This window comes from Ursus americanus, chromosome 31, assembly GCF_024610735.1.
Source record: "Ursus americanus isolate L20-20 chromosome 31, mUrsAme1.1.p, whole genome shotgun sequence".
NCBI lineage: Eukaryota > Metazoa > Chordata > Mammalia > Carnivora > Ursidae > Ursus > Ursus americanus.
In genome coordinates this window covers 5,281,990-5,304,012 of record NC_142157.1, presented here as the reverse complement: position 1 = coordinate 5,304,012, position 22,023 = coordinate 5,281,990, and the positions used below count along the sequence as shown (strand labels likewise).

Below are 22,023 nucleotides of genomic sequence, written 5' to 3'. Positions count from 1 at the left end.
TATTGCATTAAATGCTTTGGGAACTCAGAACAGAATAACTATTTCTGCCCAAGGCTATTAGAATAGGCTTTTGAAAGATGGTGTCCTTCAGCCAGGCCTTGAAAAACTGGTAGGAATTTGCCTGTTGGACAAAGAAGGGGTGAAGGGCAGTTCAGGAAGAGAGAAGAACAGATATAAAAGATTAGAACTGGGGGAATAGGATGTGTATTTGAAAGAACTGGCTTATGAGGAGGCCAGAATGCTGAATGTGGGAAGAATGGAGTGACTGGCAATGAGGCCATAAAAGTAAAATGGGGTCACATTGTGAAAGAGATCGAATGGCAGTTTGGTTTGGTAATTGAGAATATGGACTTTGGAAAAAGACCTTAGTTCAGAACCTGGCTATGCCACTCTGATCAGATCAGATTGGTGGTAAGATTAACTTCTTAACCTCCTTATATCTCTTTTTTATTATCTCTAAAAGAAGAACTAACTGTCCTGATCTTATAACGTTGTTAAGGATTAAAGCCAGTAGGCTTTTACCACATGGTAAGCACCAACAAATGGTTGTTATGGTTATGATTATTGTAAGAAGTTTGAATTTTATCCTGTAGTCAATAGAGGGCTACTGAAGAGTTTTAAGCAGAGAAGTTTTTAAAGCAGAAATGTATGCTTGAGAAAGAGAACTGTTAGCATGGATTGGAATAGGGAGATTGAGCAGTGGTGAAGAAGGGGACTAGCTTGTTCTTTAGTAGGTAGAGTCATCACACTTGGTAATGACGCTGTAGGGAATGCAAAGGAGAAGGTGTCAGAGATGACACCCAGGTTGTCACTTGATGGATGGTGGAGCCCCATTTCCTGAGGTAAGAAACTCAAAACAGGAACATGTTTGTAGAGGAAGAAGAGGAGATTAGTTTTGGACCCATTGAGTTTGAGGTACCTGTAGGGCACCTATTTGGAGATGATAGGTAGGCTATTTGGATATATGATTTTGGAATTCAAGAGAGACCTGTGGGCTAGAGATCTAGATCTGAGAGTGATAAGCCTGAAGCTGGTGTTTGAAACTAGAGAAATGGATGACAATACAGAAAGGGAGCTTTGAGAGTGAGGTGAGAAGGCATGTCCTGAAGACATGCGGTGTGAAGGCTGACATTGAGTAAGAGAAGGAATTAGCAAAGGAGTTTGTGGAGGAGTTGTCAGAGAATGGGATGAGAGCAGAAAACGCAATATTTTGACATCAAGAAGGAAGATGCCAACAAGTTTTGAAGGATCAACCCAGCGAGGGCTTAAAATGAACGTTAAATTTAGTGACAGATTGGTTACCTTTACTAGAGAAATTTAGTGAAGCTGAAGCCAGTTTAGGGTTGTCTAGGAATAGGTGGGAGGTAAAGAAATGGATATAGTGTTGAAAATTCTTTAATGTAGTTTAGCAGTGAGAGGAAGAAGAGAGGTTCAAGATAATAGCTGGAAAAGGACTTCTGGTTCAGTGGATTTGTGTGTGTGTGTGTGTGTGTGTGTGTGTGTGTGTGATTGAAGAGACTTGAACCTGTTTAAATCTTGATAAGAGGAAACCATTGGAGAGGAGAGAGGGTAATTGATAATGTAGTTCCCCTTGAATAGGGATCCAAAGCACAGATAAAAGAATTTAAGAGTGGGGAGGCAGGAGGCAAGGTAAAATGGTGGGTGTAGACGTAAGTGGGTTTGATTTGGTGGCAGGAAATTGAGGGAGTTCTCATCTGAACAGGAGGCAAGTCTTTATACATTGAGCGTAGGTAGTAGGTGAGCTCAGAGATTTGAGAAGAGGGAGAAAAATTGGTAAGAGTTGTAGAGAATGGAAGAGTAAGTTCACTAGGGAAGCAGTAAGATTGCTGCCTATTTGAGGTTAAAAACCATGAATTCAATAGCCTTAATAATGCTGTTTTATAATTTTATTCAGTATTGTTGATCAGCCTTGGTGAAGGTGTAGAGGAGGTAGAACTAGTTTTATCTGAGGTTGGTATTTACTATGCAGATAAGGGACAAGAGAATTTAGAGTATTGGGAACGATAATTAAAATGAGAAACCATGGATTCTAAGCTGAATAGGATGGGTTATGAAGACAATGGGATGCTGTTGGAAAGAAAGTGGTCTGGAGATGTCATGGAACAACAGGTGTGACGGGAGTAATCGAGGGTGGGTGTAAGTTGGGAGGATAGGATATTATAGTCAGAGTGGGATGTCAGAATTAGTTATTGCAGAGGTGGAGCAGCTTGGGACATGGAGTAGGTCCAGTGTACGACCAGCTAAATAGATGGCTGCGGTGGAGTAGAGAAAGTCTTGGACTGAGGCATCAGGGTGAGGCAGGGGTCCTTCCTTTGAGTGTTGAACATCACAGAATAGTGGAGAGAAAAGCTTTTTTTTTTTTTTTTTTTTTTAAGATTTATTTATTTGAGAGAGAGAGAGCATGTGTGCATGGGTTGCGGTGGGCGGGGGGAGGGACTGACAGAGGGAAAGAAGGGGAGATAATCTCAAGTAGACTCCCCGCTGAGGGTGGAGACCAAAGCAGGGCTCAGTCTCACAACCCTGATATCATGACCTGAGCCAAAATCAAGAGTCAGATGCTTCACTGACTGAGCCACCCAGGTGCTCTGGAGAGGAAAGCTTTTAAGTTAAGTGCCAGAGTCTTCAGTTTACATCCTGGATGTGAGTAGAAAATTATTATCATATGGATGAGTATAGGATGATACACCCGATAACTTTGGGCCTCAATGGAATAGGGGTTTCTACAAAGGCACAGAGGAGGAACAGCTGAGAAATAGTAGTGGTAATCAAGGGGTTGCCAGGTCAACATTCTGATTCTGATTAGGTATGGGAAGACAAGCTGCTGTCTACCGAGAGGCTGGGGTGGGGGGTGGAAGTTCCAGATAGCATGTTGCAAGGGCTTGGAAGGAGAATAGGTGTAAGAGTAAGCAACTGAATTATGGGGGGAAAGGAAGGACTAGTTATGAGAGGGACAATGAAGTATGGGAGGAGCTTACGTCTTTGACAGTGACTAGGGAGGTAGGAATGTGAGGTGTTAATGGTTGTGATTCTGACATGTATGAAGGGGCATCACGGTTTAGTTGTGGCTTACAGGGAGGCCAAGTGTGCTGTGTAGCCTTTAGAATAGAAGGCGGCAGTCGTGAGGAGTAGCAACTTGGCAGCTTGGTCCAGTGTTGGGATAGGAGGTTCTAGTAGATGGTACCACATGTGACAGGGAGGATGAATGGGGGTGGCCGCTGACCTTCCATTTCTGCCTTTCTTTACGAGGAGGCTCCAGGCGTCATGGCATCCTGATTTGGCTGATACTTAGCTCTGTGGGTTTTTGTCGCTAATCTGGTACCAACTCACATATAGACACATGCTTGTAGTTTGTTGCTTTGGTGCTTGAGTGGGTAGTGATGCTCTTGAATAAAAGAAGAAATAGAAGGGAAGGAACAGGCATCTGAAAACTAGATTGAGATGCTTCATAGGTGGGGAGTGTGCACAAATACAGACTTGGGACTCGTCATCTGCACGTAGGATTGAAGAAGCTGGAGTATGTAGGTTGAAGAAGGGAAAGGGCGAAGGGTTGGACCGTGGGAAGTACCGAGGAGAAAATGCCTGACAAAACACTTTCATGTGTGAAACATTTTGAAATGTTAATAACTTATGAAGTCTTTTATTATACCCTCAGAAAATGTGTCCTAGTTTAGGGTGACCTTTTTAAGCATTAGAGGTTTTTTTGGTGAAAGTCTTTCTGGATTCTATTATATGTATCCCTCTTAAAGTATACTGAGTGTAATTAACCTTGAGTTGATGACTCAGGATAGTTATTATAAATATCATTATTGAATTTTAACTCATATATTTTTCAGTTCTTGAATGTAAAGAACTTGGCAACTTGACCCTGTATGGACCCAAATTGCCACACACTTGGGATTCTTGATCTGTTTGTTATATTCTATATTGTTCTCCCTCCGTACCTGCCGTTGTCAGCTGTTACGTCTTATATCTAATATATTTAGAAACCAGATAAATGAGAATTGTATTTGAAATAAGAATGAATGGGTTTAAAGTATGGACTAGGAGAGGTTCTCTTTGTTTTAGAAGTTTTAGTATATGGGCTTTAGGCCATTTGTTTTGCCTATGAACAGGTGACTTAACTGGCTTATTGTTCAGGTGTTGACTGAATTCTACATGGCTATCGAACAGTTGAAATGTTATACTGTACAGATGGACAAAATACACACTGAAGGACCTAGAGTAGAGGAGGCATCTGAGTGAGGTGGACTTTTTTCTTTTTAATCTCTACAGCTTTATTTATTTATTTATTTATTTATTTATTTATTTATTTATTTATTTTTTAAAGATTTATTTATTTTAGAGTGAGAGGGAGAGAGCAGGGGGAGGGACAGGGGGAGAAGGGGAAGCAGACTTCCCACTCAGCTGGGACCCCGACGCAAGGCTCGATCTCAGGACCCTGAGATCATGACCAGAGCTAAAACCAAGAGTCAGATGCCCAACCGACTGAGTCACCCAGGCCCCCTCTCTCTAGAGCTTTAACAGCTCTTCTTTGGTTCCATCCAACCTTTCTAGCCCTACTTGTACCAGTCCTGCTTTGCCTCCTCCTCACAGAATCTGAGTAGGCTCCTGGCCCCTAGATTGTCTGCTGTAATCTATTCCGTTTGCCAGCCACACTCTGCACTTTCCTTCTTCTCATAGTTCTCTTTCCCTCTTCTACGTGGTGAAATTCTTCTCATTGTTCAGTATATGTTTATATGACTGCATCCTCAGGCAGATGTAATCATTACTTCCTATGTTTCCTGAAGTATTTTATACATAACATCCTTTACACAATTTAAGAAGTTACTTTACATGTGTTCCTTATGGGTCTACCTGGTAGAATTTACCAATAAGCTAAGTTTTTTCCTAAATTTTAATATACATCAGAACCTCTTGGATATAAAAAAAATTAGATGCCCCAGAAAATTTGATTCAGTAGATTTGGGGTTGAGCCCGGGAATCTGCTCCCCGCCCCCAACAAGTACATTAGTTACTTCTGATAGAGGTTGTCCAGGGACCAATTAATGAATGAATTCCTTCAGGGCAAGGGCTACAGTTTACCCACTTTTATATTTTGGGGGCATGTCATGTAGATGGTGCTAAATAAATGTTCCTAAAATGAATAGTTCAGTGGGGAAGGCCTTCTAGCCTATAGTGTTTGAGTTGAGACTCAAGTTCTTGGCAGAGCCCTTAAGAGAACTTTAAAAGGTGTAAGAAAACAACTCAAGTTGTTTTCAGAACACGACTTTTAGGACATGCCTTGTGGGAAAAGAATTTTGGTGGTCAGATACTTTTGGAAGATGCTGCCTATTGGATTTGCGCCCTCCACCTTCTGAAGGCACACTAGCATATTCAGACTTCTGAGAAGTTCTGCAGCAAAGAAAACCTTTTAACCCTGGATATCTAGAACTTTTTCACTAAGTGTTTCCCTCACCCTCTTTTTTAGATAATACCTTTTCATTACCTGCAGAACTACATGTTTTGAGGTATTCTCTTGGGAACTATTCACATAAGCAAATGTAGAGCTAGAAGAATTGGTTCATGCAATTTTTATTTTATGGTTTATGCAAAAAGTTTATGTAGGGTAATCTATACTTGTCTAGGCTGTTCTAGAAAATAAGAACTGAAAGATAAAGGAACTGGGGAATAGTAAGGGAAAGACATCTTTTCATTGTAGACTAGATTTTTATCTTTTATAATTGCTCTAAATTGTAATGTTTAGTTATAAGTTTTGAAATGATTTTCAATAGTGAGAAGTAACTTAAGTGTAGTATAGATGGGTTTGAGAGTGAGTGGAAGGTTTGGATTCAGATGATGAAGGTACTAGAGTGCCAGACATTGATGAAAGATTTGTAGGATCTGGTCACTAAATCTGGAAAAAGGATTTGGATGTTTTCATTCAAAGTTTTAAGTGGCTTGCGTACTTTTTGGCTATGTATTTAGACTACTAAAGTGAGAAAAACACATTGTATCATTAACAGTTGAAAAGATGTGTAACAGCAGGGAGAATAGTTCCTATAAGTTTTTAATATTTGGTTTTGTTTAATTTATTTTGTTTGTAGTTTGTATTTCTTCTAGTAGGATAAAATTCATTATATGGTTTATCTTCTATATAGAAATAGAAATCATTAACTTTAATGGATATCATAGATAGAATTCTGTCAAAGCTTTTCTGGAAAAATTTGATTCTCCTCTTTAATGAAATGGGAAGCTGTAGGACATGTGGTCAACTCTGCATGATTCAGTTTGAGAGGCTTGTTTATCAGAAACTGGTTAGTGCTGGCAAAGCTAGACACATCTTTATATTATAATGCATTTAATTTAGACTATGGGGAAGTTCTTTGATACTGTATATTATGAATCAGGTACCTTAGGCCTTGAGAGTCATAGAATGTTTATACTTGCTGTAAAATAGAAAGCCTGCTTTTTTCACTCATTTATACTGGAGGGCTTAAAATAATTGTCAAAGAGACTTTATTATAAGATTAACATTTTTTTTAATAAGTTAATTGCCGTAAAACATTTTGCAGTGCTCCCTGCAATGGTAATGTTCCTATGCGGTGAGCAGAGTTAGTTTGGAGAGTTAGGGCTCTGTCACTGAACCTATTTCTTGAAAAACAAGGTAGTACAATTGATGACAGAAATGAATACCAGAAGACCAGGTGAAAGCAGAGAGATCTTTCAGATAGGGCCTTAATACTTCTTCTTTTTTATTGTCTTTTCAGACAAATGACCATGGAAACAATTGAATCTCAGCAGGATGGAAGTGTAACAGATTCTGTGGCAGAGAGCGAATCTGCTCATATGCAGACCCAGACTGGTCAAAATTCAATCCCTACTTTAGCTCAGGTAAATTTAATATAGGCAGTAGGCAGGCACTGATGGAAGTTAAACTATATGGAAATAAGTATGTGCAGATTCTGTTTTCTTCAGGTTGATCTTAAGTTTCCCCTGTTCCCTGGTTATCAGCCACTCTTACTAATTAGATTTCAAAGAGAAGATACATATTTTAGTTACTTTGTAATGGACACTTTGCAGTGCTCTCTCCACCACAACCACTATGCAAAAGGAAAAACAAAAACCTGCCTACAGTATATAATCTTCAAATTATTGTTTCAGAAGGTTGGTAATTCCACGTTGGTATAGTCTTAGATTCTTAGCTGGAAATATGACAGAACTCTTATATTTGCTTGGTATATATTTGGTTTGACCTTTACTTTCTTTTTAGTTAGGTCTTTGAACTGGTTTCATTTAGAGACCACCAGAATGAGTGAGTGCTTGGTTTTCAGCTCCTAAAATTTATTTCTGAGATATCTATAAAAATATGTAGTAAAAACAACCACATTCATTTACTTATTTCATCAAATATTTTTTGAGTACCTCCAGCTTTCGGCACTATTTAGATACATGGGGAAATGTAGTTTTTGGCTTTAAATATCTCATGGTGTAATAGGGAAGACAGGTAGTTGCATGGTAGCTCCAACAGTATAGGAAGTGCTATAAAATGTTAGGTACAAAATGACTAAGGCCACGGAGGGGGAGCAGCCAGGTGACTAGGAATACTTTATGGAGGATTTTGCTTTTGAGCTAGATGTAAACGGTGAATAGGAGTTTGCCACGTGGACAAGGATAGGGAAGCATCTTCTCGGTCAGGGAAGAGTGTGTACAGAGGCACAAAGCCAGAGAGTGTACATGGTGTCAGGGAACTATGGGTAGAGAGGCTAACTGGAGCCTAGCGTCTGGGCTGGGAAGTTGACCAGGTAAACATAAGCAGAGGTGGTATACATTTGAGAGCGTAGAGTATCCTGGATTCTAAATATTCTTGAAGCACAACGTTCCCTGTATTTAGAACACTTATATTTGTGTGGACTGTGTGGAGGTTGGGTTGGAAGTCAACCAGCCAGTAGTGGAGACACCTTTTGTGTGGAGTCATGGTAGTGTGGGATACAGTGCAGTTGTGAGATTTTCGTAGTATCTTGAAGGGAGGATAGACCCAGATGGCTGACTGGAGGTCCAGGGGAACACCAGGTACTTCCTGGGTTGTTTCAGACCAGACTGGTTCCTTTGAGGTCTTTTCTTTCCCAAGACTGGGCCCCAAGCACCCAGCCTGCTTTTCGTTCCTCCTTCAAACTCCTAACACCTACTCGCTCCCCGAGGGTTTTCTCGCAAGTATTCTGTGGAGCTGCATCTCCCTGGCAACACCCTTCTTTGTTACCCTGGAATACAGGGAGGGATGCAGACCTTTTGCTATTTAAAGGGGGGGCAGCCCTTTTCTTATTAAAAAAATGTATGTTAATTGTAGAAAATGAACAAAATATATATTATAAAGAAGAAATGAAAAACTATCCATAATCTTAACACCCAGAGATTTCATCATTGTTAACATTTTGCTATATATCTTTTAGTCTTTGGGTCTTTATGAAAAGAATACAATACACATACATTTTTTTCATAAATTTGCGATCTTCTGGAGTTTTTATCACTATGATTCCTGATCTATAATTCTGCCCTTCTTTGCCAAAGTGGTAGTTGAAAGCAAATCTTCCTTTTGTCTCCACTCCCCTCCCTTTAGGTCCTGGCTCACTGACCCTCACATAGCCTTCCCTCCCTCTTCTGGGCCTGCACAGTCAAAACAATACATCTCCATTGTCTAAAAATGATAATTTGCGGGGCGCCTGGGTGGCTCAGTCGGTTAAGCGTCTGCCTTCGGCTCAGGTCATGATCCCAGGGTCCTGGGATCAAGCCCCACTTCAGGCTCCCTGCTCAGCAGAGAGCCTGCTTCTCCCTCTCCTTCTGCCTGCTGCTCTGCCTACTTGTGCTCTCTCTCTAGCTCTCTGTCAAATAAATAAATAAATAAATAAATAAATAAATAAATAAATAAATAAAATCTTTAAAAAAAAAGTAAATAAAAAAAATAAAAATGATCATTTGCAATCCTGAGGACCTTCAGCCTAGGTGACACCCAGCTCCGTAAGCGTCAGTCAGAAGTTGCTAAAGAGTTCAGGTAGTATGAAGCCTGAAAAATAACCTTGGATTTATGAGAGTTTGGAATTGAATAGGAGTCCAGTGAATAGAAACTAGGTTTTCATAGACTAAAGAAGAAATAAGAGGAAGAGGAGGTAGAAATTGGAAGTATAGATTCTTCAAGAATTTTTCCGTAACGTAATAGAGAAAGATGAGTCTGTGAGACAAAGGGGTGAGGACAGGGGTGTGGCAAAATGGAGTGTTTTGAGGAAAATGGAAAGAGAGAGAGAGAGATGCAAGAAGGCTGAATCAGATTTAGGAAAAAACCTGTGGTTTTCTCAACTAATCAAATGTTGGTATTCATTAAATCTGGATAGCAAGTTCATGGCCTTGCTATGGTATTTTCTATATGTCTTAAAGATCTGATCAAAGAATAAACTATGGTTTTTATCTTTCACAGATTGGGAATGTTGAGAGATTAAGAAGTAATCTGTGTGCTGGATTCATTGATTACTTTGGTTAACTAAGAGTTATCCTCTATGCCATGCATGGATCATGATTTTTTGAAGAATTAGGACACAATTCTTAGCAGCCAGAATTTTCTAAACATAATTGGATTCTAAACAATTAGGTTCTTGTGATGCCTGAAGCTGTTCATTTGTGAGTTTTCATATGATGTGATATTATATGATAGGATTATGGAATCAGATTGAAATCTTTATTAAACCTATAACGTATGCTAAAAGTGACTGACTCTTCTAAATAATTCCTGATGTCCTTGTATACTTGCTGTTTGTTTCATTTTTTTCAAAGAGGACTATTTGGTATAGATAGGAATTTATAACAATTTCCTTTTTACATGGTCAAATTATCGTTAACTAGTGTGGGAACAAAAGGTGTGACCAAAAGATTCAGTCAGTTTGATCCTTTGCATCTGGTCACTGGATAGTAGTAGTTTTGAGTACCATGGGCTTTCCAAAGCTTCTGCCCAACAGGGTTGCTCTGAAAATCATCACATTCAGGAAGATATGACAACTTGAGCCTGCTCTTGGCCCTCAGGCCTTCGTGTGCACCAAGGGAGGCTAGAGTTTTAAGTTTCCAGTTTTTCTGTTTTATAACTACCCAGATAAAAATGGAATCTTTCCTTTCTACCTATAGTCAAAAGTAAATAGAAGTCACAGTGGTGATAGTGTCAAAGAGCTGAAAGCAGGAGTTGCCATAAACAGATCCTGGGGGTGGCAAATAATTGAGGTTAAATTGTGAGTTGGCTTTCTTCTTGCCTGAGATATTTTTTATGTTGATTTATTTTTAATTGAAGCTGCTTTCTTGTTTGTTAAGCGTATGTGTTGCTATGTAAAACTAGTTTCCATTTCCATCCCCCTCTGCTCCTGGAAAACTCTTGGTAATAAGTTGGAGAGTTTATTTTAAATAACCAAGCCAGGAGAAAACCCGTCCAAAAGCCAAAATGGTGAAAAGCAAAATTACTATATATATATATATCTTGCTGTATATACAAGTAGTTTTAAAATAGCCACATACCCCTTGGAAATAATAGAATCCTTTAAAAGGGTAATGGAAAGTTAAACTTTGTTTTAAAATGTAAGATTTCAAACATATACAAGGTAGAATAATGCTGCTATGTATATAAATTTATATATACATAAACTTGATAATTACTAAGATTTCGTAGCCTCATCTATCCTTTTTTTTTTCTTTTTGTTGAAGTATTTTAAGCATTTCTGCAGATCTCAGACATCATGTCATTTTACTCCTACTTACGTCTGGGTATGCAACTTGTAAAAGATTATGGACATTTTTTTATGTAACCAAATGTCACTGTCATACCTAATAAAATAAAGCATAATTCCTTGCATTGATACGCATTTCTTATTCACATTTCCCCATTTGTCTCACAAATGTGTAATCTACTCTGAAAGCAAGAGTGAGGACACCCTGAACTTTTCTTGTGGGAAGTCTCTTGGGGTTTATTAATGTCGCCATGGAGATCTGAATAGGTGAGGTTATCCACATGGAGCCCCTGGAAAGGATGTGCTTTAAAACTAGCTTTCCAGAGCTTCATTCCTTGTAGCTGCTGATGAAGCCTATGGGCCTGAGGTCAGCACCTCAACTCTGAAAGCTGAATAACTCTTTTTATAAATGACCAGTTCTCTAGGTGTCAGCAGAGATGAAAGGAGCAGAATCACAGGAGTCCTAGAGCTTGAAGGAAGCTCCGGAGATCATCAAGGTCAGCACAGTGCCTCAAGAGAATTCGTTCTAGTATAAAATTTAACCTTCCCATGGACCTGTGTATTTTAGACTACAGGGAACAGATAAAACTACTTGGGAATGTTGTTCAAGGATTATACTCTGCTAATCTCCTTTCTTATCCTGTCTGTTCTAAATGCAAACAATATGTAAAGGAGCACCTCAGTCGTCCTGGCATGCGGTGAGAGATTGAAGCAGGAATGATTTAACAAAGGATACATTTTAATGTATGAGTTCTGTGTTTTCTATTTCAATCTGGTGGGAAATTAGAATGACATTTCTCATTGCCTTGGCTGGCTGTGCCAAAAATCCATCTTCTTGGTCCTAAGTAGGACCAGGAAGGATGTGGATGGCTATCAGAAAACAAAACAAATGCAACATTTGCTGTTGATAATGGGTCAGCAACGTCATATTTGTATATTAAAGATGGTCTGCATTATGTTAGGTTGGTTTGGTGTATTTACTGTCAGCTAAGTAGATCTAATTTAAGCTTAGTGTTCAATTGAATCTTGTTTTTCAACTTCAACATACTAATTTCCTTACTTGAGTGACTCTTACTGAAGGAGGAAAATGTTCCTCTTAAGATTTGGAGGTAAAAATTTTCATTTCGGTATCGACTTGCTGTTGCTCCTTATTTTTATGTATTCCTTCCTCTGGCTCTTTTTCATTGCTTTAATTTTTTTATATGATATTTTACTTCGCTTAGAATTCTCTCTAAAAATGAACAAAAGTTGGAAGAAAAAGTAAAACAATTTTTTTCAGTAAATGCTAAATCTGTGTCGTATGATGTTCTTTAGTCAACTAATTCAAGAAAAGATGCTGTTTTAAAATGTAATTCATTCTTGAAGGTAATTCAGGGTTTGAGGGACGTAAGTTAAAAGTAATTTGTGAACTGCTAATAGTAAGGATCATTTTGTTCAATTTGAACAAGAATTTGTTATATTATCTGTACTTGTATTTGTAATTTTGTATATAATAGCCAGCACATTTCTTTAAAGGTTAGTTTTTGGCTTTAGAATGCACTCTGTTTTCATCTTAATGATACTACTTTGGATAAAATTTGATATTTCAAAGATAATTTAAGCACATATAAAGCAATCAGTCAAATTTCAGAAAAAGATTTTGTTTTTATACTCATAATCAGAAAAAATGCATACAAATTAGTTTTAGTGTTGGAGAGATTGTTAAAGATTTTCTGTCATTTATAATGATTTTCTGTGAGGTTTGGATACCTTTTGTTTGATGTTCTAAGTTCTCCATAGAGAGAGAGGTGATTTGTCACTAGCAATAATGGGAAAACAACGGAGTATAAACATAGTTATTCTTTTTACCCTTTTCTCTTTGATTTTTTTTTTCTAGCAGAAGAATAGACTAAGGGAAAGATTTATAGGAGATCTGTTGTTTAAGGGACATAGAGTTTCAGATTTGCAAGATGAAAATGTTCTGAATAATCTGTTTCACAACAGTGTGAATATACTTACTACTGAACTATAAACTAAAAGATGGTTTAAGGTGGTAAATTTTATTCTACATTTTATTTACTACAGTCATGAAAAAAAAGAACAATGAAAAGAGTAGACTAGACATTGAAATTTGAAGAAAAAGAATGTTAATTTTTGTAGTTTGTTCTTTAATATTCAGAGGTTACTTTGCCTGATTTTAATTTTTAAAGTTATTATAAGCTTTGTAAACCCCAAGCTGTTAAAAGAATTACATTTGTTAAAGGAATTACAAAACACAGAGGCTTTTGGAAATTTTCACTTCATCGATTAATTATGATGACATCTTAATAGTGTTCTTCAGAAATGTGAGTTTTCTGAGCCCTGGCAGAGAGAAACCTCTAGTGTTCTCCAAAAAGACATGGAAGAGAAAAGTCTGCTTATGGTAGTGAATGTATTAAGTAGACATACTATCAGATAAAGATGATGCAAGCAGAAATAGTTCAGGAAAAAAATTTACCTTCAAATAGGTATGTTCTATATACAGCAGTAGACTTCTATTTCGGCAGATACCACCTTTTTAAAAAAATAATGGTTATATATTTGATATCAGATATGTTAATACACTATGATAGGTATTGCTTGTATAAGCTGGTCTCCTTAGGTCCTTATTAGAACTTTTTGGTTTTCCCTTTTTTAAGGGCTTGTTTACTACTTTGTACTTGGTATAAGGAAAAAGAGTCTTAATGTAAACATACATATACACAGTTTGAATTAAATGTAGTTTGTTTACTTGAAAGTAGTGGTGCAAAGTATTTTTTGTACTATATTTTAACACTAAGGACAAAATTTTTTTTTTTAATATTTATTTATTTTAGAGAAAGAGAATGCAGTGGGGGGGGGAGCAGAGGTAGAGGGAAAGAGAGAACCCCAAGCAGACTCCCTGCTGAGCACGGAGCCTGACGTGGGACCCAATCCCACGACCCTGAGATCATGACCCGAGCCAAAATCAAGAGTCAGTCACTCAACCGACTGAGCCACCCTGGTCCCCTCAAAATTATTTTCCTAATATTTATGTATAGCTTTAAGTTAATACTTAATAAACTGAATTCTTCGATCCTCATAGATTAAGATAAAGGAGATGATGTGTGAAGTGCAAGTACAGTGCTTGGCACAAGGTCAATGTGCAGTAATTGTTTGCTTTTATCATTCTACTAACTGGCCTCAAATGGGTAGAATGTAGCAGTTAGGCCAGTGGTTGAAATTAGGCTTTAAGATGAAGTGGCTTATGCTGGTTTAAAAATATGTTGTTTTAGGAATTCATTTGAAAGTAATATAAATCTACTTATTTTGCTTAAATAGACCTCCAGAGGGTATAGAAAAAGAAAGATATGGGTGCCTGGGTGGCTCAGTTGGTTAAGCGTCTGTCTTGGCTCAGGTCGTGATACCAGGATCCTAGGATAGAATCCCACATCGGCTGCCTGCTCTGCGGGGAGCCTGCTTCTCCCTCTGCCTCCCTCTCTCTCTGTCTTACACGAATAAATAAAAAAATAAAATATTTAAAAAAAATTTCGTAGTTCTTTTATAAGCAACATTCTGATATGATACTATGAACTTATTTTAAATGGTGTATTTTATGCTCCTAAATTTTTGTACTTTGGATTTCTTTTAAAGGGATTTTAAAACATTGCAAGAGTTTCTTTATGCCATTTTGGCTCCAAAAATCTAAAATATAATTTATTACTAGATTTTAGATGTCACGTTAAGACCGAGTTTCATTATAATGCTTTTTTAGGAGCAAAATTCTCAGACTTGCCTGTGTATGAACTCTGACCTTTGGGCTGAAACTGAAAAAACTTAAGGATGCAGTTTAGTCTAGCCATGTTTTGTTACTGATTCAGATTTTGACTTAGTTTTTTGTGAATCCTTGATTCTTCTTTCCCCACCTGAATTTTGAGGAAGACTTTAAAAAGTATTTTAACCTTTCCAAATCAAAGGATTAATACATGTAAATTGTTTAAATTCCAAATTCTTGACTAAATTACTTAAATGCAACAATGATAAAAATAACAAAAGTGAGTATTGAATACTCAGTATGTGCCAGCCACTTTGACTCTGTCCTCACAACAACTCTGTAGATAGGTACTGCTTGCTTTCTCCTTAGCAGTTGTGGAAAATAAGGTACAGAGAGACTGAATGAATAACTTGTCGGTCACACAGCTAGTGAGAGGCAAGGCCGAAATTAGAACCCAGGAGATCTGGCTTTAGATTTAATTAAGCACTCTACTCTTTATTACTTATAATGCATAGGGTACTCAGTGTGGAACCAGACCATATAGAGGGCATTACCTTGGAAATTCCATCATAATTGACAATAATAATAAGTATGTTATATATTGTTTCTGTAGAGCACTGTATATGTACATATGTATATATAGTGTGTATATATGTGTGTATATATGTACATATACATATACTGTTACGCCTTCATTATTCAGTGGCAGATTAAGATAGTTCCATATTTAGATCCCAACTCAGCTTCTGATCTGGGGTATGTGAAGAGCATAGAAAATTTAAATTTTATCCATTTTGATGTATTAGTAGTTGTTTCCATATAATTTCTGGCATCAGTTACCATTCTATGTGTTGAACCATCACTCTGGGGCCAAGACTATGAGAGCACCCAGAGCTTTAGACTTATGTTTTATAAGATAATGAAGAAATCAGTCCCATTGCCTTTGATAAAATCAATTTATTGAGTGTTTTCCTGACAAGTCAGTTAATTATTATATCCACCAAATATGGGGCCATAGTTATTGCTATTTTTTGTTTGTGGTAAAAAAATACATAAAATCTACAGTCTTAACAGGTTTAAGTGTACAGTTGGGTGGTGTTAATAATACGTTGTTGTGAAACAGATCTCCAGAACATTTTCCTCTTGCGAATCTAAAGCTCTATATCCATTAAACAAAAACTTTCTTATTACCCTTGCCTTCAGCCCTGCTAACTACCATTCTACCTTCTGTTTCTGTGAACTTAACTACTTCTAGATACTTCATATAAGGCGATGCATCAGTATCTGTCTTTTTGTGACTGGCTTATTTCACTTAGCATAATGACCTCAAGATTTGTCCATGTCATAGTCCATGGTAGGATTTTTTTCCTTTGTAAGGGTGAATAATTTTCCTTTGTATGTATATACCACATTTTATTTACTATAACCATTTTATAAGAAGTTTACTTATTTATCTTTTAAGTAATTTCTGTACCCAGTGTAAGCCTCAAATCCATGACCCCAAGATCGAAAGTCACACATTCTTCCACATGAGCCAGCCAGGTGCCCCTATTATTGTAATTCTTAAGGTTTTTAGGTGTTTTTGTTTGTTTTCTGATTTTTGTTTTTGCCAGCTCAGTACTCTCTAGGACTTACACAAAGTTATTGGTAGAAGAAATAAAATAATTCAAGTGAATTGAAGTTAGCTTCATAGACATTCTTATATAGAGTTTTTTGCTCGGAAATAAAGATTAACATGAAGCTTGGCTAATAAGTGGTTTTGGGCATTCATTTTGTGGTTCCTGGCTTTTGGCATATACATTTCTTATTGATTATTAGAAATGATCTATATGATTGTTAAGAGTAGTTTTAATATTTACTGTTTGTTCTTATAAGAAATCTGCTGGATATACGCCCTTTTGGGCTTAGAATCTCACTGCAACTTCATTATGCGTGCTTATTACTTGCATCTGGCTAGTAATTACGACCAATTTTAGTGTCAGCCTTACTGAAACCAAGTACAGGAGTGATATTTAAAAGTTCTGGAGTTAAAAGAATTTTACATATCTACAAAGATAATATTCATTTTCATAGTACTTTAAAAATATATTATGATAAATGGGGGCGCCTGGGTGGCTCAGTCGTTAAGCGTCTGCCGCTGGCTCAGGCCGTGATCCCGGCGTTATGGGATCAAGTCCCACATCAGGCTCCTCCACTGTGAGCCTGCTTCTTCCTCTCCCACTCTCCCTGCTTGTGTTCCCTCTCTCGCTGGCTGTCTCTCTCTCTGTCAAATAAATGAATAAAATCTTTAAAAAATATATATCTATTATGATAAATGAAACACATATTGGTTAGAATATAAAATGATGTTCCAACTGCTACAAATAGGAAACTAAAGATACTCTACAGATTGGGTAGGAAAAACAAATCAGCCAGAGCATTGTTTTTCAAAGGATGAAGAACCCCTAATTTTAATTTGTCCTCAAAAGATCATCACTGCTTATTGGAAATATAATGAAAATAGACTGTATAATTAAGAATGATTTAATTTTGATATTTGTTTTGCTTTCAAGGAGAATTTTTTTAAAGCTTTTATTTATTAGAGATTGAGAGCGGAGCATGAGTGAGGGGAGGAGCAGAGGGAGGGGGAGAAGCAGACACTCTGAGGAGCAGGCAGCCCGATGTGAGGCTCAATCCTCGTACCCCGGGATCATGACCTGAGCTGAAGGCAGACACTTAACCAACTGAGCCACCCGGGCGCCCCACAAGAGAAGTTTTTTAAAAACATTTACTGTTCAGCCATTTATATTTACAATACCAGAAACAGTGATCCACTTCCCCCTTCTCATTTTATTTAGGTTATAGATTTCAGACAGTATCTGTTTGTGCTCTACACGTACAAAAAGCATGTGAGGCAACAGCATTCCCGTATAGTTCTCTTTAGAATTTTAACACAGGTATAAAAATATGAGTTTTATGTGGCTAACTCTGTTATTAATAAATATTTTCAACTGAAATTCTCAAGGTAAAATTAGGTAAAAAAAATATTTTTAAATTTAATTTATTCATTTGAGAGAGAGCTAGAGAGCATGAGCAGGAGGAGGAGAAGAGGGAGAGAGAGGGGGAGTAGCAGACTCCCCACTGAGTGGGGTGCCTGATGTGGCGCTCTATCCCAGGACCCTGGGATCATGACCTACCTGACCCCAAGGCAGACGCTTAACCGACTGAGCCACCCAGACGCCCATAAAATTAAGTAAAATTTAACTGCACTGAATTTTGCAATGTTAGCCACACTTAAAAAAACTCAATGGGAAACAAAGACACTAAAATGAGACCAACTCTATGTTTTTCATTTTGTGTTGTCTTCATTTAGTGCAATTAAGCACAACTTTAAAAAAATAAAATGAAATATTTTGCATCTTTATTCAAGTGTTCACTGTCATTATTTTCCTGTTTTCACCTTAAAATATTTGAAATATTCTGTAAACACTTTTTTTTTCTCACAGAAGAAACAGACTCTTTTAAAAATCTTGTCTTAGGGGGCACCTGGGTGGCGCAGTCGTTGGGTGTCTGCCTTCGGCTCAGGACGTGATCCCGGCGTTCCGGGATCGAGCCCCACATCAGGCTCCTCCGCTGGGAGCCTGCTTCTTCCTCTCCCACTCCCCCTGCTTGTGTTCCCTCTCTCGCTGGCTGTCTCTGTCAAATAAATAAATAAATAAATCTTAAAAAAAAAAAAAAGAATCTTGTCTTAATACACAGAAATCAAGATAGTTTTCCAACTTCTTGCTTAGAGTATTAGTGGATTTTAATTTTAGTCCTTAAAATTAACATAGGTAAGGTATAGATTTTATTTCTCAGGAGCGGAATTGATAGTGAAATCTGCTATATTGTGAATTCACATTTTTTTTCATCCTTTATTAACTGTCTTGAATGCAGGCCCAGTAGCTCTGTGACATTTGCCACTGTGCTGTGACATCATAAACCCCATCATAAAGGAACCTAGCTACGGATTGGAGGTGGTCTACTAGGTGCGAATCAAGTGCTGTGTTACAACATTGTGAGGTTTTCCCAGTTACAGGTGTCATTATAAGGGTTTTTTTTTTCTTATTGCAAAGCCAAGTAAGGCTGTCAGTTGCATCATCATAACTTCAGATTAACTAGTATCTATACTGGGGTTGTTGGTGGATGTGGTGGCATCAGCATAATCTATGTTTCAGGCATCCTGTAGACGAGGATTATTCAGGGGATCTGGAAGAAAAGGTAAATTATGTCTACTACGAGTTCATTCTACACGCTTGTAGAGCCTCATAAAAAGAGGTATAAAAATTATGAAAATTTTTTTTGTTTTTTGAGCAGCTGCCTACGTGATTGTTGGAAAGTGATGAATATACTCCCAGATCTTCCTATGGCCTTCTCCCTCTCTTCAGTTGTGCTTTTTATGCAAGCATTTCCTCCCCTGAGAAGCTTTCCACAACAGGTGTATCTCGATTAGCCTTCCACACTACCCTGCCTTGTAACTCTCTGATCCCTACACTGCGTCATTTTTCCTTTAAGAATTTAGCACCACCAAAAATGATGTATTTGTCTTCATCTATTTTTTGTCTCTTTCTGATTGAAGAGAGCAGAAACTTTTCTTGTTCACTGCTATGTCCCTATTGTCTAGACTGGTCCACACAGCAGGCTCCTGATACATATTTGTTGAGAGAATAAAAGAATGAGTTAATTCATAAGTGTAACCTATTTTTGTGATATTTTTTTGCATATTAAGTCTTGGAATGACTATTTGATGTTTATAAGAAATATTTCTTTATTTCTGCCTGTAGTATGCATATTTTAGTTAAGATGAACTGACGTTTGTGTCCCTGTTCTAGTGTCTTTTAGGAAAAATTGTTCTCTTCTTTTTCCAGAGCTTCTTTAGAATTCTGTTTGCACATTAGGAATAAAGTAATTATAATACTCTTAATAGATTGCTCTTAGTATTTCTCAGATCTTTGTTTTCTAGCTCTAAAGCATCAGTCAAATAATTCTCCTTATTAACATTTCCACCTAGTTACCCTACCATTGCTTTCAATCTAGCCTACCTAAAACTGAATCTACCACCTTACACAAAACAAAAAGATGCTTCTTTCTTTACCCACTTTTGGCTTTGGAGCCTCCATGCACGTTCTTGAATCATTGCCAGTGTTCCTTCTATGCCATCTGTGTACAACACCATACTTCAAGGATGCTGGAGATCCCGTTGCGGCCCGTGTGCTCAGTATAATAATAATACTGAGATGATAAAGGTAGGGAGCCACATGAATTTTTTTTTTTTTAAATGAGCAACAGTAAAGTTTAGCCTGTTAACTCTACCAGTACAGTGATAGGCTTATTACTAGTCACCAGTTTTGGCAAAACCAGCGAGAATAGAATGTCTGAATATAGAATGTCTCTAGATCTAAGGGTTTTTTGTTTTTAAGGATACATCTGAATTCTCTAAAGTATGTCACTTGTGCAGGGTCTCAGCCTGTATTTCCACAGTTTAACAAAGCGTTGTCTCATGAGCTTTTGCACTGTCCAGAGTTTGGACATAGAGAAATTTCATTGTAGTTATAGAATTCCTATAACTTACCTCCAGAATTCTAGGAGTACAGTTTTGTATTAGTGGCTACAGCTCCTTTTCCACAGCAGGTATCCTCAACACTAAGCCATTTTGATAGAGTGATTATTTAATAATTTAAAATCTTGAAAATTATACTTGAAAGGTCATTAAAGCAACTTAAAGCATGATTTGTATTTACCAAGACCTCACAGATCTTTCTTGAGTTGTTCAGTTCTTTAGAATATCTAATGTCTTTAAAGCTGGGGTATTTCCCCACAGAAGATGAATGTGGGCACGGTCCAGCATCTCAATCCACAGGCGCAGTCTGTAATGCCTGTAGTACTCTTGGGTATAATTCATGTTCTATTTCACGCAGTCTCTGACTCACGGACTCTCTCAGGGGTGTGGGTATGGTGGTTCTGGCTGTGCTGCTGTGCTGTAGTCGAAATCACAGCCTGCTTCAATGCTCAGTTCTTTACGCTGTGAGCCGGGGCCTAAGGGCTACATTGGGATAGAGCAGCAGTTTTCAAAATGTGTGCAGAACCCTCGGGGAGACTCTGAGGAGACCTTCAGGAGGTTTGGGAGGACTGTTTTCATAATCATGCTAAGATTTATTTTCCTTTTTCTCTGTAATGATATTTACACTGATGGTATAAAAACAGGAGAGGGTGGGAGTAAAGCTATTGGTGCCTTAGCATGAATCAAGTCAGTGGCATCAAACTATACCAGTAATCATTGTATTCTTCACTGCCATTCATTTGCAGTTAAAAAGAAAAAAAAGTCGCGGGGCGCCTGGGTGGCGCAGTCGTTGGGCGTCTGCCTTCGGCTCAGGGCGTGATCCCGGCGTTCTGGGATCGAGCCCCATGTCGGGCTCCTCCACTGGGAGCCTGCTTCTTCCTTTCCCACTCCCCCTGCTTGTGTTTCCTCTCTCGCTGGCTGTCTCTGTCAAATAAATAAATAAATAATATTTTAAGAAAAAAGAAAAAGGTCAGTTTCATATAAAATACCCTGATGAAGCAGTAAATATTACCAATTGTATCAAACCTTGACCCTTGAGTACATGTTGTTTTAATATTCTGTGTTATGAAATTGGTATGTTTACTGAAAGCGTTTCTGCTGTGTAGTAAAGACTGATGGTGTTCCTGAAGGAAAACATTTGTGTAATTGTTTGAGTGGTGAAATGAACTAGCTGGGGTTTTTTCCACAGGACATCAGTTTTCTCTAAAAGAATAGCCAATAGCCAAACTATGGCTCTTCAAACTTGAGCATTTGGAAAACAGTTTCTTAAAAGCAAATGAAGTAAGCTTGTCACTTCAAGGAAAACAATTGACAGTGTTTATTGTCTGTGATAAAGTTCAAGCTTTTAGGGAGAAGTTTTGAATTTTGGAAATCCTGTATCTGCCATTGTGAGCTTGATAGCTTTTCACTATTTATAGTGTTCTGATGAGATTGATGTTGATTTTAATGAACGAGGTTTTCTGATAAAGTATCATGAAATATGTCAGCATTTGGGAAACCTGCTTAATTCAGTGAGCCGATATTTTCCAAATAACTACTGAATGATGTTACAGAATCATGCATGGGATCCGTTCAAAGTGCAGGATTGTCAATGGATTTTAATATAACTGATACGGTTTCAGATTCCATGTTGCAGCTGATCTTTATGAAACAGCCATGTGTTGAATTTTGGTGTAGTAACAAAGAATAATATCAGTGGTTTTTGGAAGGAGCTGTTATAATACTCTTCATTTTCCAATGGTATATCCGTGTGAGGTCCAGATTTTCTTCATGTATCAACTAAAATATTTCAACAGATACAGTGCACAAGTAGGTATGAGAATTTAGCTGATTTCAATTAAACCAGACATTAAAAGAATTTGTAAAAAAAAATAAAACATTGATACTCTGGTTACTAATTTTTTTGTTTTGGAGAATGTAATTATTTTTAATAAAACGCT

General features: G+C 37.6%; 1 protein-coding gene across 8 annotated transcripts in view; it reads left to right on the top strand.

The window, feature by feature from the left end:
• CREM (cAMP responsive element modulator) overlaps window positions 1–22,023 on the top strand; it is a 69,501-nt gene that overhangs the window by 12,003 nt on the left and 35,475 nt on the right. For all 8 annotated transcript variants that reach the window (XM_045786374.2, XM_045786383.2, XM_045786377.2 and 5 more), the window contains exon 3: window positions 6,768–6,891. In XM_045786374.2, coding sequence (XP_045642330.1) covers window positions 6,768–6,891 — 124 coding nt within the window. The remainder of the gene's footprint in view (window positions 1–6,767; window positions 6,892–22,023) is intronic.